The sequence below is a fragment of the Oncorhynchus nerka genome, linkage group LG26 (genome assembly GCF_034236695.1).
Source record: "Oncorhynchus nerka isolate Pitt River linkage group LG26, Oner_Uvic_2.0, whole genome shotgun sequence".
NCBI classification, from domain to species: Eukaryota; Metazoa; Chordata; class Actinopteri; order Salmoniformes; family Salmonidae; genus Oncorhynchus; species Oncorhynchus nerka.
Window position 1 is genome coordinate 4,922,486 of NC_088421.1, and position 20,577 is coordinate 4,943,062.

The 20,577-nt window shown below is 43.9% G+C and overlaps 2 protein-coding genes across 17 annotated transcripts in view; one reads left to right on the forward strand and one right to left on the reverse strand.

The window, feature by feature from the left end:
• Positions 1-8,200, forward strand: part of lpar2a (lysophosphatidic acid receptor 2a) — a 16,970-nt gene extending 8,770 nt beyond the window's left edge. For 8 of the 9 annotated variants that reach the window (XM_029635454.2, XM_065010016.1, XM_029635457.2 and 5 more), the window contains 6 exons: positions 92-398; positions 671-788; positions 993-1,144; positions 1,461-1,639; positions 1,957-2,219; positions 6,178-8,200. In XM_029635454.2, coding sequence (XP_029491314.1) covers positions 97-398; positions 671-788; positions 993-1,144; positions 1,461-1,639; positions 1,957-2,219; positions 6,178-6,327 — 1,164 coding nt within the window. In that variant the 5' untranslated portion in view covers positions 92-96 and the 3' untranslated portion in view covers positions 6,328-8,200. Of the gene's footprint in view, positions 1-91; positions 399-670; positions 789-992; positions 1,145-1,460; positions 1,640-1,956; positions 2,220-3,282; positions 4,870-6,177 lie in introns of those variants that run through there. The other variant, XM_065010017.1, reaches the window with a different exon arrangement.
• The window catches only part of LOC115110088 (pre-B-cell leukemia transcription factor 1-like), a 56,787-nt gene continuing 43,288 nt past the window's right edge, over positions 7,079-20,577 (reverse strand). For 3 of the 8 annotated variants that reach the window (XM_029635436.2, XM_029635434.2, XM_065010012.1), the window contains 7 exons: positions 18,833-19,080; positions 18,445-18,635; positions 18,183-18,318; positions 17,723-17,879; positions 12,892-13,019; positions 10,731-10,817; positions 7,079-10,541 (listed from right to left, as the gene is read on the reverse strand). In XM_029635436.2, the coding sequence (XP_029491296.1) occupies positions 10,449-10,541; positions 10,731-10,817; positions 12,892-13,019; positions 17,723-17,879; positions 18,183-18,318; positions 18,445-18,635; positions 18,833-19,080 (1,040 nt within the window). In that variant the 3' untranslated portion in view covers positions 7,079-10,448. The remainder of the gene's footprint in view (positions 10,542-10,730; positions 10,818-12,891; positions 13,020-17,722; positions 17,880-18,182; positions 18,319-18,444; positions 18,636-18,832; positions 19,081-20,577) is intronic. The other 5 variants (XM_065010011.1, XM_029635435.2, XM_029635439.2 and 2 more) reach the window with 3 other exon arrangements.

A 20,577-nucleotide genomic window follows, 5' to 3' on the forward strand; every position in this document is an offset into this window, starting at 1 on the left:
TGACTTGACTTATTCCTGTCAACTCCTAGCGGAGCCAAGGGCCTCACACCTACTTTTACCGAATTCCATTCCATTCTGTCTCTGTCTCCAGCCGCCATGGAGAGCAGTGGCAGGGGAAACGCGTGCGACTACAGCCACAACGTCACCTTCTTCTACGATTACGTAGGGAAGGAGATCAGCAGACACTGGCGTGTCAGGGACTGTGTGGTAGTGGTCCTGGGCCTGACCATCTGCCTCATTATGATCCTGTCCAACATAATGGTGATGGCGGCCATCTTGATCAACCGACGCTTCCACTTCCCCATCTACTTCCTGCTAGCCAACATGGCCGCTGCGGACCTGTTCGCCGGCTTGGCCTACACCAACCTCGTGCTCAACACAGGACCCTGGACCATCAGGTAGGGCGGACAGTAGTCTAGAGAGGCCGGGTCGGTAACCGGAGGGTCACTGGTTCGGATCAGTATCCTAGATACCTGCCGTTGTGCCCTTCAGCAAATTTAACCCTCAACTGCTCTATGGGCACTACACTGTGGCTGACTGTGACTTCCAACTTCTCAGTAGGTGTTTGTAATGTATGTGTGTGTATGTCTCGAGTGGGTTTGGATAAAAGACATACGAATCTCAGTGTCTCTGTGACAGTTGACGACAGAGGCATCTTCTTCTTCTTCAGGCTGTCCAAGCAGCAATGGTTCATTAGGAATGCTCTGGTGGACATGAGCCTGACGGCGTCTGTGGCCAACCTGCTGGCTGTGGCGGTGGAGCGTCACCAGACCATAATTACCATGCAGGTAAAAAAAAGACTAACTACTCTAACAGGCTCCAAAGCCTTTTCCTTTAAATTAGTCTGGCTGTTCTTTTTGTATCTTATGTGTTTGTACGTGTTTTTATCATTCTACTCTATTTGTATTTTTAAATTTTTTAAATCACGTACATTGATTTGCAGTCTCTGTATGTGCTGTGTTATACGTTTTATTTTTATTATGATTATGCAGCTGCACAGCAAGATGACCAAACGGCGGGTGGTGCTGCTGATCGTGTGTATCTGGGCAGTGTCTATCATCATGGGGCTGGTCCCTTCCATGGGGTGGAACTGTGAGTGCCAGCTTAGCGACTGCTCCGTCATCGCCCCGCTCTACAGCCGCAGGTAACCAGCTAGGTCTAGGATCAGGTCCCCCTTGTCCTATATAATGTTATTTAAAGGGCAAAGCTGATCCTAAATCAGCAGTCCTACTCTGAGATGCTTGATACGTACGACCCCTGGTCGAGAGTGTGCTGGCAAATGGACTTGAGGTTTGTTGGCGTCCCAAGTATGCTAGATGCCATCTCCTGCCGTTGTGCCCTAGCCTAGATCTGCTCCAAGGGTGCTTCTGCAGTGTGGCTGGCTGACCTCGGCTTTCAATGTGTGTGTGTGTCTCAGGATGTTGGGTTTAAAGCAAAAGACAAAGTATTTTCTTCTCCAGGTATATGATCTTCTGGGCGTCTCTCAACCTGCTCACCTTTTCTGTCATGGTGGCTGTGTACGCACGCATCTATGTCTACGTGAGACGTAAGGGTAAACGGATGTCTCAGCACAGCTCCCACCATCTGAGGCACAACGAGACTGTCTTTAACCTCATGAAGACTATCTCTATTGTACTGGGTGAGTGGGATCTGGAACTGGCCTGGAACGTACACTTCCAAGAGGATGTGATGCTATTGAAACTAATACTGTTCAACAATCGTGCCATTTTATTTGACTGTTTCTATTCTCAAATCATTTCCATTCACATCCCTACTTACAACTTACTCATTGCTAAAAGGTACCTAAACGTTTTTTCCAGATCAATGCAACTCTCTAAAACATACATACTATTGTAAGGTTATGGGGAACATAATCGTTTGTTTTAATTGACAAGTGAATGGCATGGGTATGGCATGTCCTCATGTTTTCCTCCTTGGCTTCCCTTCTCTCCCTAGGTGTGTTTGTCATCTGTTGGACACCGGGCTTGATGACTCTGTTGCTAGATGGGATCATGGGTAAAGACAGCCATGCCTTGACCTATGAGAAGTACTGTCTGATCCTGGCTGAGTGTAACTCCCTGGTTAACCCTATTATCTACTCCTTCCGGGACGAGGAGATGAGAAGGACCTTTAAGTGTATCCTGTGCTGCCTGTGTAGGAGGAGCTCTGAACACCAGGGGGAGCAGTCCCCTGTGGAGTTCAACACACTGCAACCAGAGGTAGGTTACCACAGAAAGATTACGGGTCAGCTCTTTCAACAAAAACAATCCTGTGATTCCTGGCATCCTATCTCCTTACCTCCTTCTCAACTGTATTGAAGGACTAGGTCCAAGGTCCCTCTCTTTGGGCCTTCTTGTCTAATGGGTTATGAGAACGAGGCGAGAGGGTGCAAAGAATCAAGTCAAGATTGAGATAGATCCCCATTACGATGCTATAGGCTTTTTATACGGTGTGTGGGTTCTAATCATGCTTTTTGTTGTTCTCCAACATCTAAAAATGTGCTTTTACTTCACAACGATTTACCATTCTGGCTCACATGACACATTTCCTCTAGTTTCTGTCCTTCAGTGTGTTTCACCTAGATTTGAATTTCTTACAATAATTCAGAAGCTGGTACTGGCAAGGGGTGACCAATAATCTTTTTCTTTACCCCAAACGGCTCTGGATTATTTGATGGGAATATCTGTTTAGTTGGTGGATGTGGTGCTATGCTTGTATCTGCTCTCTCTGCTCTTCTGCAACTTTTTTTCCACAATCAAATTTTGAATACCTTTCCTTTTCCTGAGGGAGAACAAACTTTAGACCGAGAGACGACATACAGCAAAACCATTGTGTAATATTCTCTCAAGAATGCGTTGGTTTGGATTTTTTTAAGGGGCTCCGTTGTGACAAAATAGATTTTGTCTGCCATCATTACATGATTTCTGAAAGAGAACACAAATTTGAGAGCTTTGTATTCCAAATATATTTAAATGGTGACTCTAATTTCCTGCCTTATCTCGTGCCTCTTCATCTTTCACCTTTGCTTCTCCCTTTAGACTTTAACCTAACACTTGTGTCTGTCACAGCGTGCCGCTATCTTTGTGAACAATTACTATTTATGATATTGAGCAATATTGTGTGTCTGCCTCTACGCAGAGATACAGTGCCTTCAGAAAGTATCAACAATAAAAAAATATGTACAGGATATATCTATATAAATTATTCATAGCCCTTGACTTATTTCACGTTTTGTTGTTAGTGTAACAGTATAACTTTCGTCCTTCCCCTCGCTCGAACCAGGGACCCTCTGCACACATAGACAACTGACACCCACGAAGCATCATTACCCATCGCTCCACAAAAGCCGCGGCCCTTGCAGAGCAAGGGGAACCACTACTTTAAGGTCTCCGAGCGAGTGACGGCACCGATTTTAAACGCTAACTAGCTAGCCATTTCACATCGGTTACATTAGTCTGAATTCAAAATGTATTAAATGTTTTTTTCTGACCCATCTACACAATACCCCATAATGACAGTGAAAACATTTTTTGTAGAAATTTTAGCAAATGTATTTAATTAAATACATATTCAATTTACATACAGTACCAGTCAAAAGTTTGGACACACCTACCCATTCGAGTTTTTCATTTTTACAATTTTCTACATTGTAGAATAATAATGAAGACATCAAAACTATGAAATAACACATGGAATCATGTAGTAACCAAAAAAGTATTAAATAAATCATAATCTATTTTATATTTGAAGAATCTCAAAGTAGCCACCCTTAGCCTTGACTTGAATCCCATTAAATCTGTGTAAAGACATAAATTGCTGTTCACTGTCGCTCCACATCAACACTGAAGAAAAATATAAATGCAACATGTAAAGCTGAAATAAAAGATACCAGAAATGTTCTATACTCACAAAAAGCTTTTCTCGATGATGTTTTGCACACATTTTGTTTACATCCCTGTTAGTGAGCATTTCTTCTTTTCGGCAAGATAATTCATCCACCTGACAGGTGTGGCATACCAATAAGCTGTTTAAACAGCATGGCCATTACACAGGTGCACCTTGCGCTGGGGACAATAAAATGCCACTCTAATGTGCAGTTTTGTCACACCACACAATGCCACAGATGTCTAAAGTTTTGAGGGAGCTTGCAATTGGCATGATGGCGGCAGGAATGTCTGCCAGATAATTGTTAATTTCTCTACCATAAGCCGCCTCCATTTTAGAGAATTTGGCAGTATGTTCAACCGGCCTCATAACCACAGACCCCCATGTATGGCGTGTGGTTTGCTGATGTCAAAGCTGTGAAAAGAGTGCCATTGGTGGTGTGATATAGAGGCATAAACTACGGACAACAAACACAATCGCATTTTATCGATGGCAATTTAAATGCACAGAGATACCGTGACGAGATCCTGTCATGCCATTCATCTGCCATCATCAGCATGATAATGCACAGCCCCATGTCACAAGGATCTGTACACAATTCCTGGAGTATCCCAGTTCTTCCATGGCCTGCATACTCAGACATGTCACCCATTGAGCACGTATGGGATGTTCTGGATCGACGTGTACGACAGCATGTTCCAGTTCCCGCCCAATGTCCAGCAACTTCACACAGGCAGTGAAGAGAAGTGGGACAACATTCCACAGGCCACAATCAACAACCTGATCAACTCTATGCGAAGGACATGTCACGCTGCGTGAGGCAAATGGTGGTCACACCAGATACCAACTAGTTGACTCACGGCCTATTTTTTTTTTTTTTTTTGGCATATCTGTATTTCCTGTAATGTGAAATCCATAGATTAGGGCCTAATGAATTTGATGGATTGCCTTATGACCTGTAACTCAGTAAAATCTTTGAAATTGTTGCATGTTGCGTCTATATTTTTGTTCAGTAATTTAAGAGCTGGAGAAAATCCCCAAATCCAGATGTGCCGAAGCTGATAGACATACCCAAGTCAACTCAAATCTGGTTGGTTCTACAAAGTTTTGACTTGGGGGTGTGAATACTTATGTAAATGTGATTTCACTTTCAATACATTTGCTACAATTTCAAAAGAATTAAGAGCACGTAAATGGAACGGAATTCCCCTTTTTTAATGCATATTCTGATTTTGAACTTAAGCATTAGAATAGTGTGCTATTCGTTTTGGGTGGAGATCAAATAAATGAAGGTGTGGCAGAGGTGCGTCTACAGATACGCCATATTCTGACCTTCACTTAATTCCACCACCTTTACTTGTGAGGGAACTATGAATGAAGTAGAAAAAGCATGTACTTCATTTTTTTTCCAGATAGAAATAACACCATTCATGCACTAATTTACAACTTGATAAGAGCTAGGTAAATGAGTTCAGTTTTGGATAAGAGAATTTTAAATATACTTGTTTTAGATATTTTACCTTACTGCTGGAGATGTCAACTTTACCACAGTAAAGTTGATGAAATACTGTGCCATTATGCAGCATTTAAATTGCCTTTTAAGTTGCAGAGATACTCTCGAATGTCTTTTTTGCTTTCCTATTTCTATCATAAGTGTTAACCACTAGCCATAGGCCTAATAACACATTCAACTGCCAATTTACTATTATTTCCCTTCGTGGTCTTGCCTATATTATCATTCCGTTTAATTACATTGGTCGATTTCAAAACACCGACACTCTCTCAATTGGTGCAGAAACAAAGAATAAGGGATACCTAGTCAGTTGAACAACGTGTCTCCCGCATTTAACCCAACCCTTCTGAATCAGTTGGGCTGCCTTAATCGGACACAATTCTAACTAGAATAGTACACCATATTCAAATGGATTATTGAATAAACTCACCGAGAAATATTGTCTCGAAAGTGGAAGGGTTTTTAGCGGTTGAATTATTTACTCAGCGCGCGGAAGGGAACCACACCTGCAAAGGCACCTTTTCATAAGGTAAGTCTGAATACCAACTACTGAGAAGTGAAAAGGAAAGGCGTGCGTAAGGCCTACTTTCCTAAGTCAGAATCGGGCCCTTCATTATGGGTGTGTGTACTGCAGATTGGTGAAACAAAAGATTGAATTCAGGCTGTAACACAAAATGTGGACTAAGTCAATGGGTATGAATACTTTCTGAACGCAGAAGTTACTATACAATTGATATTGTTCAACAGTAAAGACGATATTGTGTGTCTGCTCCCCACAGGTAGATAATTGTTGTGAAGTAAAATCAGAGAAAGCCAACATTTACTGCCCTCCAGCTGATAAAGACAGAGTGGTGACAAGCCTCTTCACCCTGACAGCTGGATTCAATCATATTGACACCATGGACATTAAGATCTACAGCCACTCGTGAATTTAGGCCTCTATTCAATCTGTCGCTGAAGCGTTACAAATTGCAAGGTGATTTCCGATTGACAATATGCAGCGTTAACTGTGAATGCGTCTCTGCTAATGCGGGAACCTTGCGTTTAAATTTAAATCACTGTTACGCTGAACTTCCGTGATACAGATTGAATAAAGCTGTTAGTGGGGTTGAAACAGGAGGAAAATGGACAAGCACTGGACAATATGGTTATTTATGACGCCATACTCATGTGTACATTTTGGGATGCTTGTTTGTACAGTATGTTTTGTTTATCTAGATGCGTTACACTAATACTGAGATATTCAGAAACAGCCAAACTGTCTAGGGAAAGACTACCTCCATGTGCCACAGATCAATTATGTGATACATAACGAGCCATGAGATGCTTTAAAAATACCAGCATGGGGATATAGGGAAGCCTGGAATTTAAGCTGAAAATCACCCTTTCACTATTTACTAGAAATGAAACTGCATGACATTTGATCATGCATACATTTTGCGTACGGATGGGTCCTGTGAATCGAACCCACAACCCTGGCATAGCAAGCTCCATGCTCTATCTACGTTACCAACTTAGCTACAGAGGTGGGTTTCAATTATGAAAAATGGAGTTTAAATGTATTTGGCTAAGGTTTATGTAAACTTCAACTGTGTAAAACCATCAAAGGGTGTCATTTTTGTTTAAAATGTCACAAGAGCATAGATATGACTAATCATAAAAATAAAAACCAACCCCAAATAATGAAAAGCACAATTATTTTATTCATTTTTTTTTCTTCTAATAAGGAACACTACAACTTGTCATTCTTTTTACTCGTTCTAGAACAATTCTAAAGTTGAGGTATAAAATAAGTTCGTACAGACTCGCAGGTCTTGAAACAGTGGGGTTTTATATACAAGAGAAAGAGGTAGAGACGAGAGGGGGTATTTAAAATACAAGGGGACGAAGAAGAGGGAGCAATATACAAAGTTACTAACAAAACAAAGTGACACATTAAAAGGGTTTAATGTATCGTTTGATTTGGTGCTGTGGAATTCTACGGTCGCAGATAGAATATTCTGTGGTAGAATCCTACAGTAGGTGACTCACTATTGGCTCAACCTGTATAGGAATAGCTCCATTTTTACGTTTAACTGTATCGTTAGTATAAAATACTTGGAGAAAAAAAAAAGAAAAAAAAAAGGGTCAATCCAGACAAAATGGCCGAAGTTAAATGGATAAGGGATTTCTAAAAATGTGAGAGAAAGAGACTTTGCTCCCCAGTTGAGGTAAGGGCCGATTAAATGCATTTCACGGTATATGCTAGCAAGATGTCCAGCAATGGTGCTGGCATTAATTCAGCGGTTATTGCTAAAATGCGGTTTCACAGAAGTTCCCATTGGAATTCTCACAGTACCAAACAAAACTACAATACCCATAACCCCAATTAACAAAAAGACCAAGTTAAAATAGGCAAATAATCATTCAAAAAATAATAGTTAACTTGACCCCAACCTCAGGAGAACATTAAAGACCAAACAATCAGGCAACTCACCCAAAAATAAAGCAGAGGGTTTATAAAAAGAGAAACGAACATTCCACAATCTGTACAGTGACATCCATTTACGACTGGTAGAAAAAGACAAGACTAATTTGGTGTAGTAGTGGTAAGATATAATAAGCTATATGAAATGTTTATAATAACAGTAAACAAGGACACTAATTTGGGTAATACAATATAAGAGTTCTCTGTAACGATGTATGTATATCTGTTTAATATATAGTTTGTCCTTTATCAAAATGCCCGGTACTCTTAACAGTTGATGTATGATTGTAAATAACAATTTTAAGCTGAATGAAAATAAAATGAAATCAGAGAAACTGAAGACTACCTTGTTTATCGTAATAAAACCAGTGGTACCTTTTTGGTAACAGTTAACAGAGTAAAGCCCTTGCTGATTGGCCAAATCATAGAGCTAAACCAATAGGATCCATTTTTACCAGCAGATTCTGAGATGGAGTAAAGGGAGAAAACAACATGCCTTCCCATGGAACAGGTGCTCTCTACAGCAACAATGCTCTGTCGTCTCCACAGCAACGATACAATCAATTCTTTAGCACTGGTGTGACAGACAAACAGCCCCCCCCCCCCATATATAACCCCAAACTTAAACGACATGAGGCCAGACAACACCATAAAAAGACAAGTACAAATACAATTCCCTCTACCCCAAAACGGAAAACTTTTTATTCACCAACTTTTGTGTGTGAAATATAATCATCTTGATAACCGGTATTTTTGGTACGATGCAAAGTTGTAGTGTGGCCTGTGAGCAAGACAGATTATTATGAGTAGATGAGAGTTTAAGCCCTGTCTGGACCGGGGACTTCCACCCGAGTCCTGTTCAGTAGGGCACAACGTAGCAAAACGGTTTGCAACCAAAAACACGCATTCCTATTGGATAAGTTCAGGTAGTAGCACCTACCCGTATCACTCATTTTAAAAATGTTTTCGCCCTACTGAACAAAAGGCTGAATGTACTCCATAACCTCTGACTTCACGCACTTCGGTGCACGCCCCCAGGAAAGTTCTGATCCAGACAGAGACCATTTGGTAGAGTATAAACCCAGGGTCCTATTCATTAGTGTACACCGAAAGTGAAACGTTTTGTACCGTAAGCAAAAATGTTTAGCAATGGCAAAAAAACAAAAACATTTCTTGTTGGACAAATTCAGGTAAGTCCCTCCACTTCAGCCAGTTCCGTTCCTAATGAATACGGCAAGGCTGGGCTGTGTTCATTAAGCCATCCCGATTGAAACATCTAAGAAACTCTGTACATACAGCATTACTCCTTTTTGGTCTGTGTCTTTGAGAAAACAAAAGTGAAGAAGCTAAATAACTTGAATATTTAAATGAGCGCCATCACTGAACACCTAAAAAGCCTACATGCATTGGAAGACGGTCACAAATATTTTCATGTCACATTTTGTCCCCCCAATGAAATAGCCATCTCTCTGCCCCAAAACGCATTTCATTCCACCGTCTCAACACCACATTTAAGTTCTATAAACAAACTGTTTATTTGGTGGCTGGTGCATTTCTTTGTGAAACAACATTAGAAAGAAAAAGGCTACAATCAACTAAAAGTAGTTGACAGAGGAAAGTAAACGCCTACAAAAGAGTCGATAGCTTTTGATGACTAACCGAAGGGGGACGCAATAGAAACGACCTCTGGAGGACTAAAGAGGATCGCTCATTTCCCACTCCATCTTCAGTCCTGCCCTCAGGCCAACTGTATGCTCAACTCCCCAGTACTACTGTCACCAGGTAGACGGCACCTGTAAAAAGGTGCAAAAGTTTGTGCTCGAAAGATCTGTGTCCACGTTCCATACGAGGGGTTGTAAAAGTGGGTGGTGTGTGAATATCTGACCTATAAAGCACTCGCTCAATACTAAACGATGGGAGAAACAACAACGGCGTCTTTGTGTTACCAGTTGGTTCTCAGAGGAACAGAAGGGGGGGGTGAAAACTATCAGGTTGGGGGAAGGAGGAGAGAGGACATCACTTTGGTACAAGCAAGGTGAGCAGAGCTCGTCTTGTGATCCGTATCGCCAGAGAGTGTGTGTGTGTGTGTGTGACCACTATCACACGCGTCAACACCAGAACCTCACAAGGGATAGGTAATGGACAGGCTGTGAACCCCGTGTGGAGTTGACATGAGCATTTACACAGGTAATGTACAGACAGTGATCATCACCTGCCCTACACAGCCAGGTTGGGTTAGTAGTTCCCCAAAGGTCAAAGGTCCTGGAGGCAGCGAGGGGTTATGAAGTCATGATCAGGCGCCAGTCAGTCTCCTCATTCAATATGAAGACAAAAACGAGCCTCCAGAATTTCTCTAGTGTGGAAGGTAAATGTCTTCTGTTCACTTGTCCATCTTAACAGTCCACAGAAGTGTGTGTTTGAGAGTGTGTATGTGTGTGTATACACAGCGCCTGGCATGAGTTGCCCAGTCCGGACCGGTAGTGGAGAGGTAGGCAGGAAGGAGGATGGGGGGGGGGGTGTAAGTGGGTAGTCCGAGCATATCCCAAAAGAAAGAGGTCTCTGGGGTGGAGGAAGTGGGGTGCCTCAGTTGGAGGTGTCAGAGTGGACACTGCCAGGGGGGGCTGGTGGAGAAGTGACACAGGAGGGTTGGGTGTTGTCCTGCCAGCTGTTGCTAGTCTAGAAGGCAAGAACCAGGAGAGAAAAATAAAAGATGTCAATTTGGGCAGCCAGTTTTGTTAGACTTATATAGGCATGTTGTGACCCTGGTAAAATCCACGTGTGAAATGCTCTAAATACCTGGACTACAATTACTTTGTTGATAGGCATGCATTTCTATAGGTCTAAATAAAAGGAGGTTTGACTCACGTCGAGGCGGTGTGGGGCGTAGAGGGCGCTAGTGGTTAGCTCCTCATAGCCTGCCGTCAGGCGTGTAACATGGTGCAGGGTATCCACCTGGACGGAGACAAGACAGGCGCCATCAGCTACGAGATGCATGCACATATACACACATTTTCCTTGTTTTACTATTCTTGTGGGGAGTTTAGGTCCCCACAAGGATCGAAGAACACACACACACACACACGACCTGGGTTCAAAAAGGATTTGTTTCCTTTCAAATACTTTGAGCGCATTTAATTGGCACGGGCTTGGTTCCGTTGTGCCACACAAGCTCAATCAAGTGCAGGAAAAGTGTTTGGAAGATAACATACTATTTGAACCCAGGTCTGGCATACACACACAAACACATAGATACACATCAATCAGGGCATAGTCTCACACAAACACAGGGGGGAATTAAAGGAACTTTAAAGCTTCCACAAACCTCTGCTGTATCGGTCAATGCAAAAGCAGCATGGCTCTTGGTTTGGACTGCTGGTTCCCTACGAGCTAACCTCTGCATACTTCTCTGTACAACCCTGACTTTGGGTTCATACACTATCCATCTGCCGCTCTGCTATCACAGTTCTAACATTACAAGCCAATATCTAATGCTCCTGTATTGTTCATTCCAAGATTGATGAGATGAAATGATTTCTACCTAATTTAAATCGCACAATGTTGTATTCTCAGTCATCACTGATGGAATGCATAAAATGCTGCCTACCATCCGGTTAGTCAGGGAGAATCTCAATTGCATTCGTGTCCTCTCTCCACCTTCTCAAAACCTATTGGATGAGAAAGCCAGTGGTCTCGCCCCTCTGACATTCTCCTCCAATGGGTTTTGAGAAGGATGCGGACACAGCAGAGTCAAGGAAATGCAACTGAGGAATTTCCCTCAACCACTGACCGCCCAGGCTAACCTCAGGCTGTTTACAGCAGAAATCTGTGGATCCTCTTCAGCAACACCGCACTTCCACAGGTTTACAAACAGTGGAGGGCAACAACAGCAGAGTAATGGGGAGTAGAGGGGGGGCCTTTGGCTTCCATGGTGACAGGATGGAGAGGGGGCCATGGGCTGTCTGCGTCCCAAATGGTACCATATTCATCAAAAGTAGTGCACTATATAGGGAATAGGGTGGCATTTGGAGAAAACGTGGACATAGAGATGAAATGGATGGATAAATAACTGGGGGAGAATGGTAAGGTAGGTACACCAAAGGCTTAACTGAAACAAGGTGGAGAGAGAGGGGGGAAGGGCCAAAATGTACCTGAGGCATGTTTCTCTGCTATGTGGAACAGGGACAGGTGCCACAGGGGGTCTTGGGTTGGGTGTTTAGGGATCAGGGGTGAGGAGAGGGAGGTGTGGAGAGAGAGGGGGAAGGGCCAAAATGTACCTGAGGCATGTTTCTCTGCTAAGTGGAACAGGGACAGGTGCCACAGGGGGTCTTGGGTTGGATGTTTAGGGATCAGGGGTGAGGAGAGGGAGGTGTGGAGAGAGGGGGGCAAAATGTACCTGAGGCATGTTTCTCTGCTAAGTGGAACAGGGACAGGTGCCACAGGGGTCTTGGGTTGGGTGTTTAGGGATCAGGGGTGAGGAGAGGGAGGTGTGGAGAGAGAGGGGGAAGGGCCAACATTTACCTGAGGCACGTTTCTCTGCTAAGTGGAACAGGGACAGGTGCCACAGGGGGTCTTGGGTTGGGTGTTTAGGGATCAGGGGTGAGGAGAGGGAGGTGTGGAGAGAGAGGGGGAAGGGCCAAAATTTACCTGAGGCATGTTTCTCTGCTAAGTGGAACAGGGACAGGTGCCACAGGGGGTCTTGGGTTGGGTGTTTAGGGATGAGGGGTGAGGAGAGGGAGGTGGGGGTCATCATAGCTAGGAGGAGCTGGGTGTCTAGGGATGTTTGGGGTGGTAAAAGTCCTGAAAACCTCCCCAAAATGCCCTGTTTTTTTTATTTTTAAGAAATGTTGTTTGAACAAATTCCAGGATTGCCTTCACTATTCCCTCCCAATTCCAGAAATCCTCCAACCAGGATTGTGAGAACCAGGACATTTTGTGAACATTACAGGGATTTTGCAAACCTAGAGGGACTGGATTGGAGGGGGTTGGAGCATTGAGGCAGGCTTTCCTAGAGGTCCTCAGTGCCTACCTGGGGCTGCAGAGAGGGAGAGATGTTGAGGACGGCCTCCCCAGCCCCGTTGAGGTTCAAGGGGTGCAGGCCGAGGTAGGCAGCAGCAGCGTCGCCAGCATGAGACAAGCTGTATGACCCTGACGACCCTGCAGGCAACACACGCCGTGTCAGCCAATCAGGCATCTCAGTGTGGCTCTGTCAGTTAAATCAGGCACCGCAGTGTGCCGGGGTCAGAGATCACAGTTCAACCAGGAAGTTAAAAGTACACTGGCTTTTGAAAAGAGACCTTCATACCCGTGCTCACAACCCGTTGGCTAGTGTTGAAAACATGAGGATCGTGGACCACAGTCAGAGTGTTTAGAATGAGGTGAGCAATGATTTAGTCGCTCGTGACAGAGCCTTCTGGGTGCCAAGATGATCCAATACATTGTACAGATTCAATGCCATACAACACTCCTTCCGTGGCCTCCAACTGCTCTTAAACGCTAGTAAAACCAAATGCATGCTTTTCAACCGTTCGCTGCCTGCACCCGCACGCCTGACTAGAATCACCACCCTGGATAGTTCCGACCTTGAATATGTGGACATCTATAAGTACCTAGGTGTCTGGCTAGACTGTAAAGTCTCCTTCCAGACTCATATCAAACATCTCCAATCGAAAATCAAATCTAGAGTCGGCTTTCTATTCCTCAACAAAGCCTCCTTCACTCGCGCCGCCAAACTTACCCTAGTAAAACTGACTATCCTACCGATCCTCGACTTCGGCGATGTCATCTACAAAATTGCTCCCAACACTCTACTCAGCAAACTGGTTGCAGTTTATCACAGTGCCATCCGTTTTGTCACTAAAGCACCTTATACCACCCACCACTGCGACCTGTATGCTGTGGTCGGCTGGCCCTCGCTACATATTCGTCGCCAGACCCACTGGCTCCAGGTCATCTACAAGTCCATGCTAGGTAAAGCTCCGCCTTATCTCAGTTCACTGGTCACGATGGCAACACCCACCCGTAGCACGCGCTCCAGCAGGTGTATCTCACTGATCATCCCTAAAGCCAACACCTCATTTGGCCGCCTTTCGTTCCAGTTCTCTGCTGCCTGTGACTGGAACGAATTGCAAAAATCACTGAGGTTGGAGACTTATCTCCCTCACCAACTTCAAACATCTGCTATCTGAGCAGCTAACCGATCGCTGCAGCTGTACATAGTCTATCGGTAAATAGCCCACCCATATTTACCTACCTCATCCCCATACTGTTTATTTATTTACTTTTCTGCTCTTTTGCACACCAATATCTCTACCTGCACATGACCATCTGATCATTTATCACTCCAGTGTTAATCTGCTAAATTGTAATTATTCACCTACCTCCTCATGCCTTTTGCACACAATGTATATATACTCTCTTTTTTTCTACTGTGTTATTGACTTGTTAATTGTTTACTCCATGTGTAACTCTGTGTTGTCTGTTCACACTGCTATGCTTTATCTTGGCCAGGTCGCAGTTGCAAATGAGAACTTGTTCTCAACTAGCCTACCTGGTTAAATAAAGGTGAAATAAAAAAAATAAACAGTTGGATCCTAAATTTCCACCTTCCTCACGTTGTGAATGAAGTATGAGGCTAGTGCAGAAGAATGAAATAGCCAAACTATAAGGCCAACTGAAACCTTCTTGTTCGAATTGGATCAAAATCAAGACAACACAAATGTCTTATTACATGAAAAACGGCGGTCGAAGTTTTCGTTAAACTGTTTTCGTTAAACGAGTGAGCGTCAAAGTAGAATTCAGACATTTTTAGTTGTTAAGTCTTGAAACCGAGTGCTGATACCCGACAGTCCACCAGCGAGCTGTAATCTTACTGGAGGAGAGGCAGACCATGGAAATAGAATTCAGATAATAATATAATAGATTTCTATGAAGCAGACATACAGTATGGCTCATAATGACAATGGTACATCACCTACCTGCTCCTGTCTGCTTCCTGAGCAAATAGGGGTAGCTGGTACATAGCTGGTACATACGTGTGTGTGTGTGTGTGTATACCGTTCAAAAGTTTGGGGATCACTTCGAAATGCCCTGGTTTTTGAAAGAAAAGCTCATTTTTTTGTCCGTTAAAATACCAAATTGATCAGAAATAGAGTGTTGACATTGGGAAATTATGTTAAATATATCACTAGCCACTTTAAACAATGCTACCTAATATAATGTTTACATACCCTACATTATTCATCTCATATGTATACGTATATACTGTACTCTATATCATCTACTGCATCCTTATGTAATACATGTATCACTAGCCACTTTAACTATGCCACTTTGTTTACATACTCATCTCATATGTATATACTGCACTCAATACCATCTACTGTATCTTGCCTATGCTGCTCTGTACCATCACTCATTCATATATCTTTATGTACATATTCTTTATCCCCTTACACTTGTGTCTATAAGGTGGTAGTTTTGGAATTGTTAGCTAGATTACTTGTTGGTTATTACTGCATTGTCGGAACTAGAAGCACAAGCATTTCGCTACACTCGCACTAACATCTGCTAACCTTGTATATGTGACAAATAACATTTGATTTGATTAATGTTGTAAATAACTATTGTAGCTGGAAACAGCTGATTTTTTATGGAATATCTACATAGGCGTACAGAGGCCCATTATCAGCAACCATCACTCCTGTGTTCCAATGGCACGTTGTGTTAGCTAATCCAAGTTTCATTTTAAAAGGCTAATTGATCATTAGGAAATCCTTTGCAATGATGTTAGCACAGCTGAAAACTGTTGTTCTAATTAAAGAAGCAATAAAACGCGCTATTCTGTGAAGGGAGTAGTGCCAGATCTTCAGTTTCTTGGCAATTTCTTGCACAGGATAGCCTTAATTTCTGAGAACAAGAATAGACTGATGAGTTTCCGAAGAAAGTTCTTTGTTTCTGGCCATTTTGAGCCTGTAATCGAACCCCAAAATGCTTCTTTAATCAGAACAACCGTTTTCAGCTGTGCTAACATAATTGCAAAAGGTTTTTCTAATGATCAATTACGCTTTTAAAATGATCAACTTGGATTAGCTAACACAACGTGCCATTGGAATACAGGAGTGATGGTTGCTGATAATGGGCCTCTGTACGCCTAATGTAGATATTCCATAAAAATAGCATAACAGCCGTTTCCAGCTACAATAGTCATTTACAACATTAAAATGTCTACACTGTATTTATAATGTCTACACTGTATTTATAATGTCTACACTGTATTTATAATGTCTACACTGTATTTATACGCCAGGACAGCGGAGTCAATCACCACCTTCCGGGGACACCTGAAACCCCACCTCTTTCAGGAATACCTAGGATAGGATAAAGTAATCCTTCTCACCCCCTTAAAAGATTTAGATGCACTATTGTAAAGTGGCTGTTCCACTGGATGTCTTAAGGTGAACGCACCAATTTGTAAGTCGCTCTGGATAAGAGCGTCTGCTAAATGACTTAAATGTAAATGTATTTGATGTTTTAAACAAACCCCCAAAAAAGTGCTTTTCTTTCAAAAACAAGGACATTTCTAAGTGACCCCAAACTTTTGAACGGTAGTGTGTGTGTGTATATGTATGTACACTAATGCAAAGGTGTGCTGGCTGCTAGATAAAGACAGACAGCCAACAGGGTGACTGTGGGAGTTTGCAGTAGTAGTAGGATAAATAAATAAGAAATATATCATGTTAAAATGACGACATCGAAAGAGGAAGTGGTGAAATTGAACAGAAACCATTCAGACATTCAGAAAGAAAAAATACAATTGGATTGAATTGGATTTATAATCCGATGGGGGACGATGGTCATTTCCTACTAAGAGTTATTGCTTAGGGCAATAGGCCAGCAGCTAAGATACTGCTGAGTCAAGCTACATTTATCCCTGAAAATGACCACTTTCTACAACATTAAAGCCACTTTTTTAATTTTTAAAAACATTTTACCCCCTTTTTCTCCCCAATTTCGTGGTATCCAATTGTTTTAGTAGCTACTATCTTGTCTCGTCGTTACAACTCCTGTACGGGCTCGGGAGAGACGAAGGTTGAAAGTCATGCGTCCTCCGATACACAACCCAACCAAGCCGCACTGCTTCTTAACACAGTGCCATCCAACCCGGAAGCCAGCCGCACTAATGTGTAGGAGGAAACACCGTGCACCTGGCAACCTTGGTTAGCGCGCACTGCGCCCGGCCCGCCACAGGAGTCGCTGGTGCGCGATGAGCCTACCGGCCAAACCCTCCCTAACCCAGACGACGCTCAGCCAATTGTGCGTCGCCCCACGGACCTCCCGGTCGCGGCCGGTTACGACAGAGCCTGGGCGCGAACCCAGAGTCTCTGGTGGCACAGCTGGCGCTGCAGTACAGCGTCCTTAACCACCCGGGAGGCCCCATTAAAGCAACTTTGAACGAGGAGATTATCAATCTGGTCCAAAATAAGATTTGGTCCAAAAAAAACTCCACTATAGAAAATCTATGAGCGCAATGACATCACAGCAATGCATCAGACACCAAACAAGCAGAGGAACAGAAGAAAAGTTAGATGGAGAGCCAGACAACAGAGGCAGACAGACAGACAGCCAGCCAGACACGCAGCCAGGCAGGCAGACAGGACAGACAGCAATGCAGACAGGACAAGACAGCAATGCAGACATTGTCCTCATTCCGTGTATGTGGTTCTACACTTCTGCCAGTGTGTATGAACTACAATGTGTGTGTAACAGCATGGACCTCAGCTGATTGGTGTGGGGAGGCAGGGTGATTGTGATTGATGGAGGGGTGGGGGTCAGGGGTGGTTGGCAGGGGCACACGGTACCTGAGTTGGGCGTCGCCGGAGAGTTAGCCTGGCTAGCCTGCGCCGACACGCTGGCAGCATCCACCGCTGTTTTAACTGCGTAGAGGTTCGCTTCCTCCTGGAACTTACCAATGTTCTTCTTGTACCGTATTCTCTTGTTGCCGAACCAATTAGAAACCTGAGGCGGAGACGGACAGACACCAGTGTATTAGTCAGTGTATCCCCTAGATGTCTTTCCAGGGTTGTATTCATCAGTGCACGCCGTAGCAAAATGTTTCCCAACGGAAAACGAAAACAAACCGTTCGTACTGGAAAATGTCAGGTAGTCCATCCCTGTTACAGTGCATTTTCAATTTAAACCAAATAAAGCTAAATTATTTTAGGCAGGGGAACAGACCCCCTACCTATACATTAGAAGGGGAAAAGCTGGTTTCAGTACTGGTAAGTCCACTGGCAGCAGAAGTGTGTGGTGCGGTGGTACCTGGGAGACGGTGATGGCACACTTCTTGGCCAGCTCTTCTTTAGCCTCCTCACTGGGGTAGGGATTGGACAGGTGGGAGTAGAAGTACTCGTTCAGAACCTCTGTAGCCTGCTTGTTGAAGTTACGCCTCTTACGCCTGACCGAGACATTGATACGAGACACACACAAAGTCAGTCAGACATGATTCATCTCGGAACAATTTTTTAAAAAGCCCTGCAGGTAACAAATGAAATTACAGCAAAACTCTTAAGCACAGACAGACCTGGCGTCGAGGAATCTGGAGCGTAGGATCATGACGGCCTCGCAGGTGCTCTGTTTGAGCTGCATCTGGATGGAGCTGAACTTGCGGTGGATGATGGCCACCATGCGCTCGATCTCCTTGGGAGAGATGGGCCGCGTGCGACTCTGCTCCCTCAGCAGGTTCATCACGTGGTTGGTGAACTCACTGCATGCCTGGGGTGTAGGGGCGGAGGAGGGGGATGAGGAGGGAGAAATGGAGACTATCAACACAAAGGTTTAACTTAAATTCAGTCCAGTTTCACAAAATAACACAAATTCCCACAAAAACACTCATCTTTGAAGGTGAGAGAGAAATACGTGTACTGTTTTCCTCCAGAATCTGTGTAAATGCGTTTCCCTCTCTCTCCTACCTGTTCATATTTCTCCAGCTCAGAGTGGTAGATCTGTCTGATCTGGGCCAGCTTGGCTCTGTAGTCTGAGTGTTCGATGCCTCCGTCGGCGCCGGGCGACCCTCCTGCTGCTGCTGCAGCCGCCGCCGCCGCAGCAGAGCCCCCGCCCTTCTCTGGGCCAGACACGCCCTCGGCCAGCAGCATGTTGTCCAGACGCATGATCTGGGGGTCTGGGGGGTCCTCATCCTGAATGCCTCGGATACTCAGCACTGGAGAGGAGGAGGAGAGGAGGAGAAATTCAATATATCAAATCAGGCATTAAAGGATAAAGGAGCACAGTGTCTCAATTGCAACGTCGGAGTCATTCAGATTCAACCCCTTATCCGACCCTAGGCACTTGAGGTAGATCTGACGAAGTTGGATAGGCAATATGGTAATAACACTCTCAGATAGGCCAGGTAGAATGTTTGTCATACTGCTTAGGCTAAAGACTTCTCCAATCCAATTTCTTTCAGATCTTTAGAAGTGCCTCAGCTAGGGGTTGTTTCTGGACTGGGGCTTTAGTTTGACATTTTTATGTACCGAAAAAAAGTTTCCAAATAGGCAAATCTGTATTCTCTCTACTGGAGAGGATGATTTTTCCAGGTTCCAGCAGGTGCAAGGGAAGGGAGGACAGTAGGACACTTCATCAATACTAAAACCTCAAGGAGAAGTGCCCTAGCTGTCAAAACAACCCTGTCGATTCTCTCCCTAATGGCATCCTAGAAGTAGTGCACTTTAAAAATGGTTAAATTTGGGACGCACATAAATTCTTAAGTGAATTCTAAATTAGCAGTACCCTAGTTTAACACCAGGTGGCAGTGTGGCGCCTCAGTCAGTGTCAGGCTGCCAGTTCAGAGCAGAGAGAGGCAGGCAACAGCAACATGAGGCATGGGCAGAGTAATGGGAGTGCATGTGCTGTCACTGCAAGCTCGGCTGGCCATAAGTACAGCTTTCAGCCGCTCTGCTATTCCACTGTATTAAACCCAGGACCTCTGTCAGCCCCCAGCCACACACTCATCTCTCCCTCTTACAGATAGACACCCACACACAGAGGCACAGATGCACATATGGAGGCACACAGTACACACTCAGACAACACACACAGGTGCAAACAGACACGCACATTGCCCTCAATGCACAGACTCCTATACACAAACACACTTTGGACTCACAGCCTGTTTTAACACCATCATGCCGTACTGTACATTGTCCTTTCAAGCAACTACTGTAGATGTGCAACCTAACCAGGCTAGCACTGTACATCTTGGCTTGGTTTTGCTTAGTAGAGTGAAAGAGGTATAAGAGAACTGGAGCATTCCTGTATTAAAGCCAAGCCCAGTAACTCTCTCAGAGCCGGTTCTATCCAACTTACTGTTCTGCTGTTCACAGTACAGGAATATATACTGAACAAAAATATAAAAACGCAACATGTAAAAGTGTTGGTCCCATGTTCATGAGCTGAAATAAAAGATTGCACAAAATGTTTATTTCTCTCCAATTTTGTGCACACATTTCTTTATACATCCCTGTTAGTGAGCATTTCACCTTTGTCAAGATAGCCCATCCACCTGACAGGTGTGGCATGTCAAGAAGCTGATTGAACAGCATGATCATTACACAGGTGCACCTTGTGCCGGGGACAATAAAAGGCCACTTAATGTGCAGTTTTGTCACACAACACCACAGATATCTCAAGTTGAGGGTGTGTGCAATTGGCATGCTGA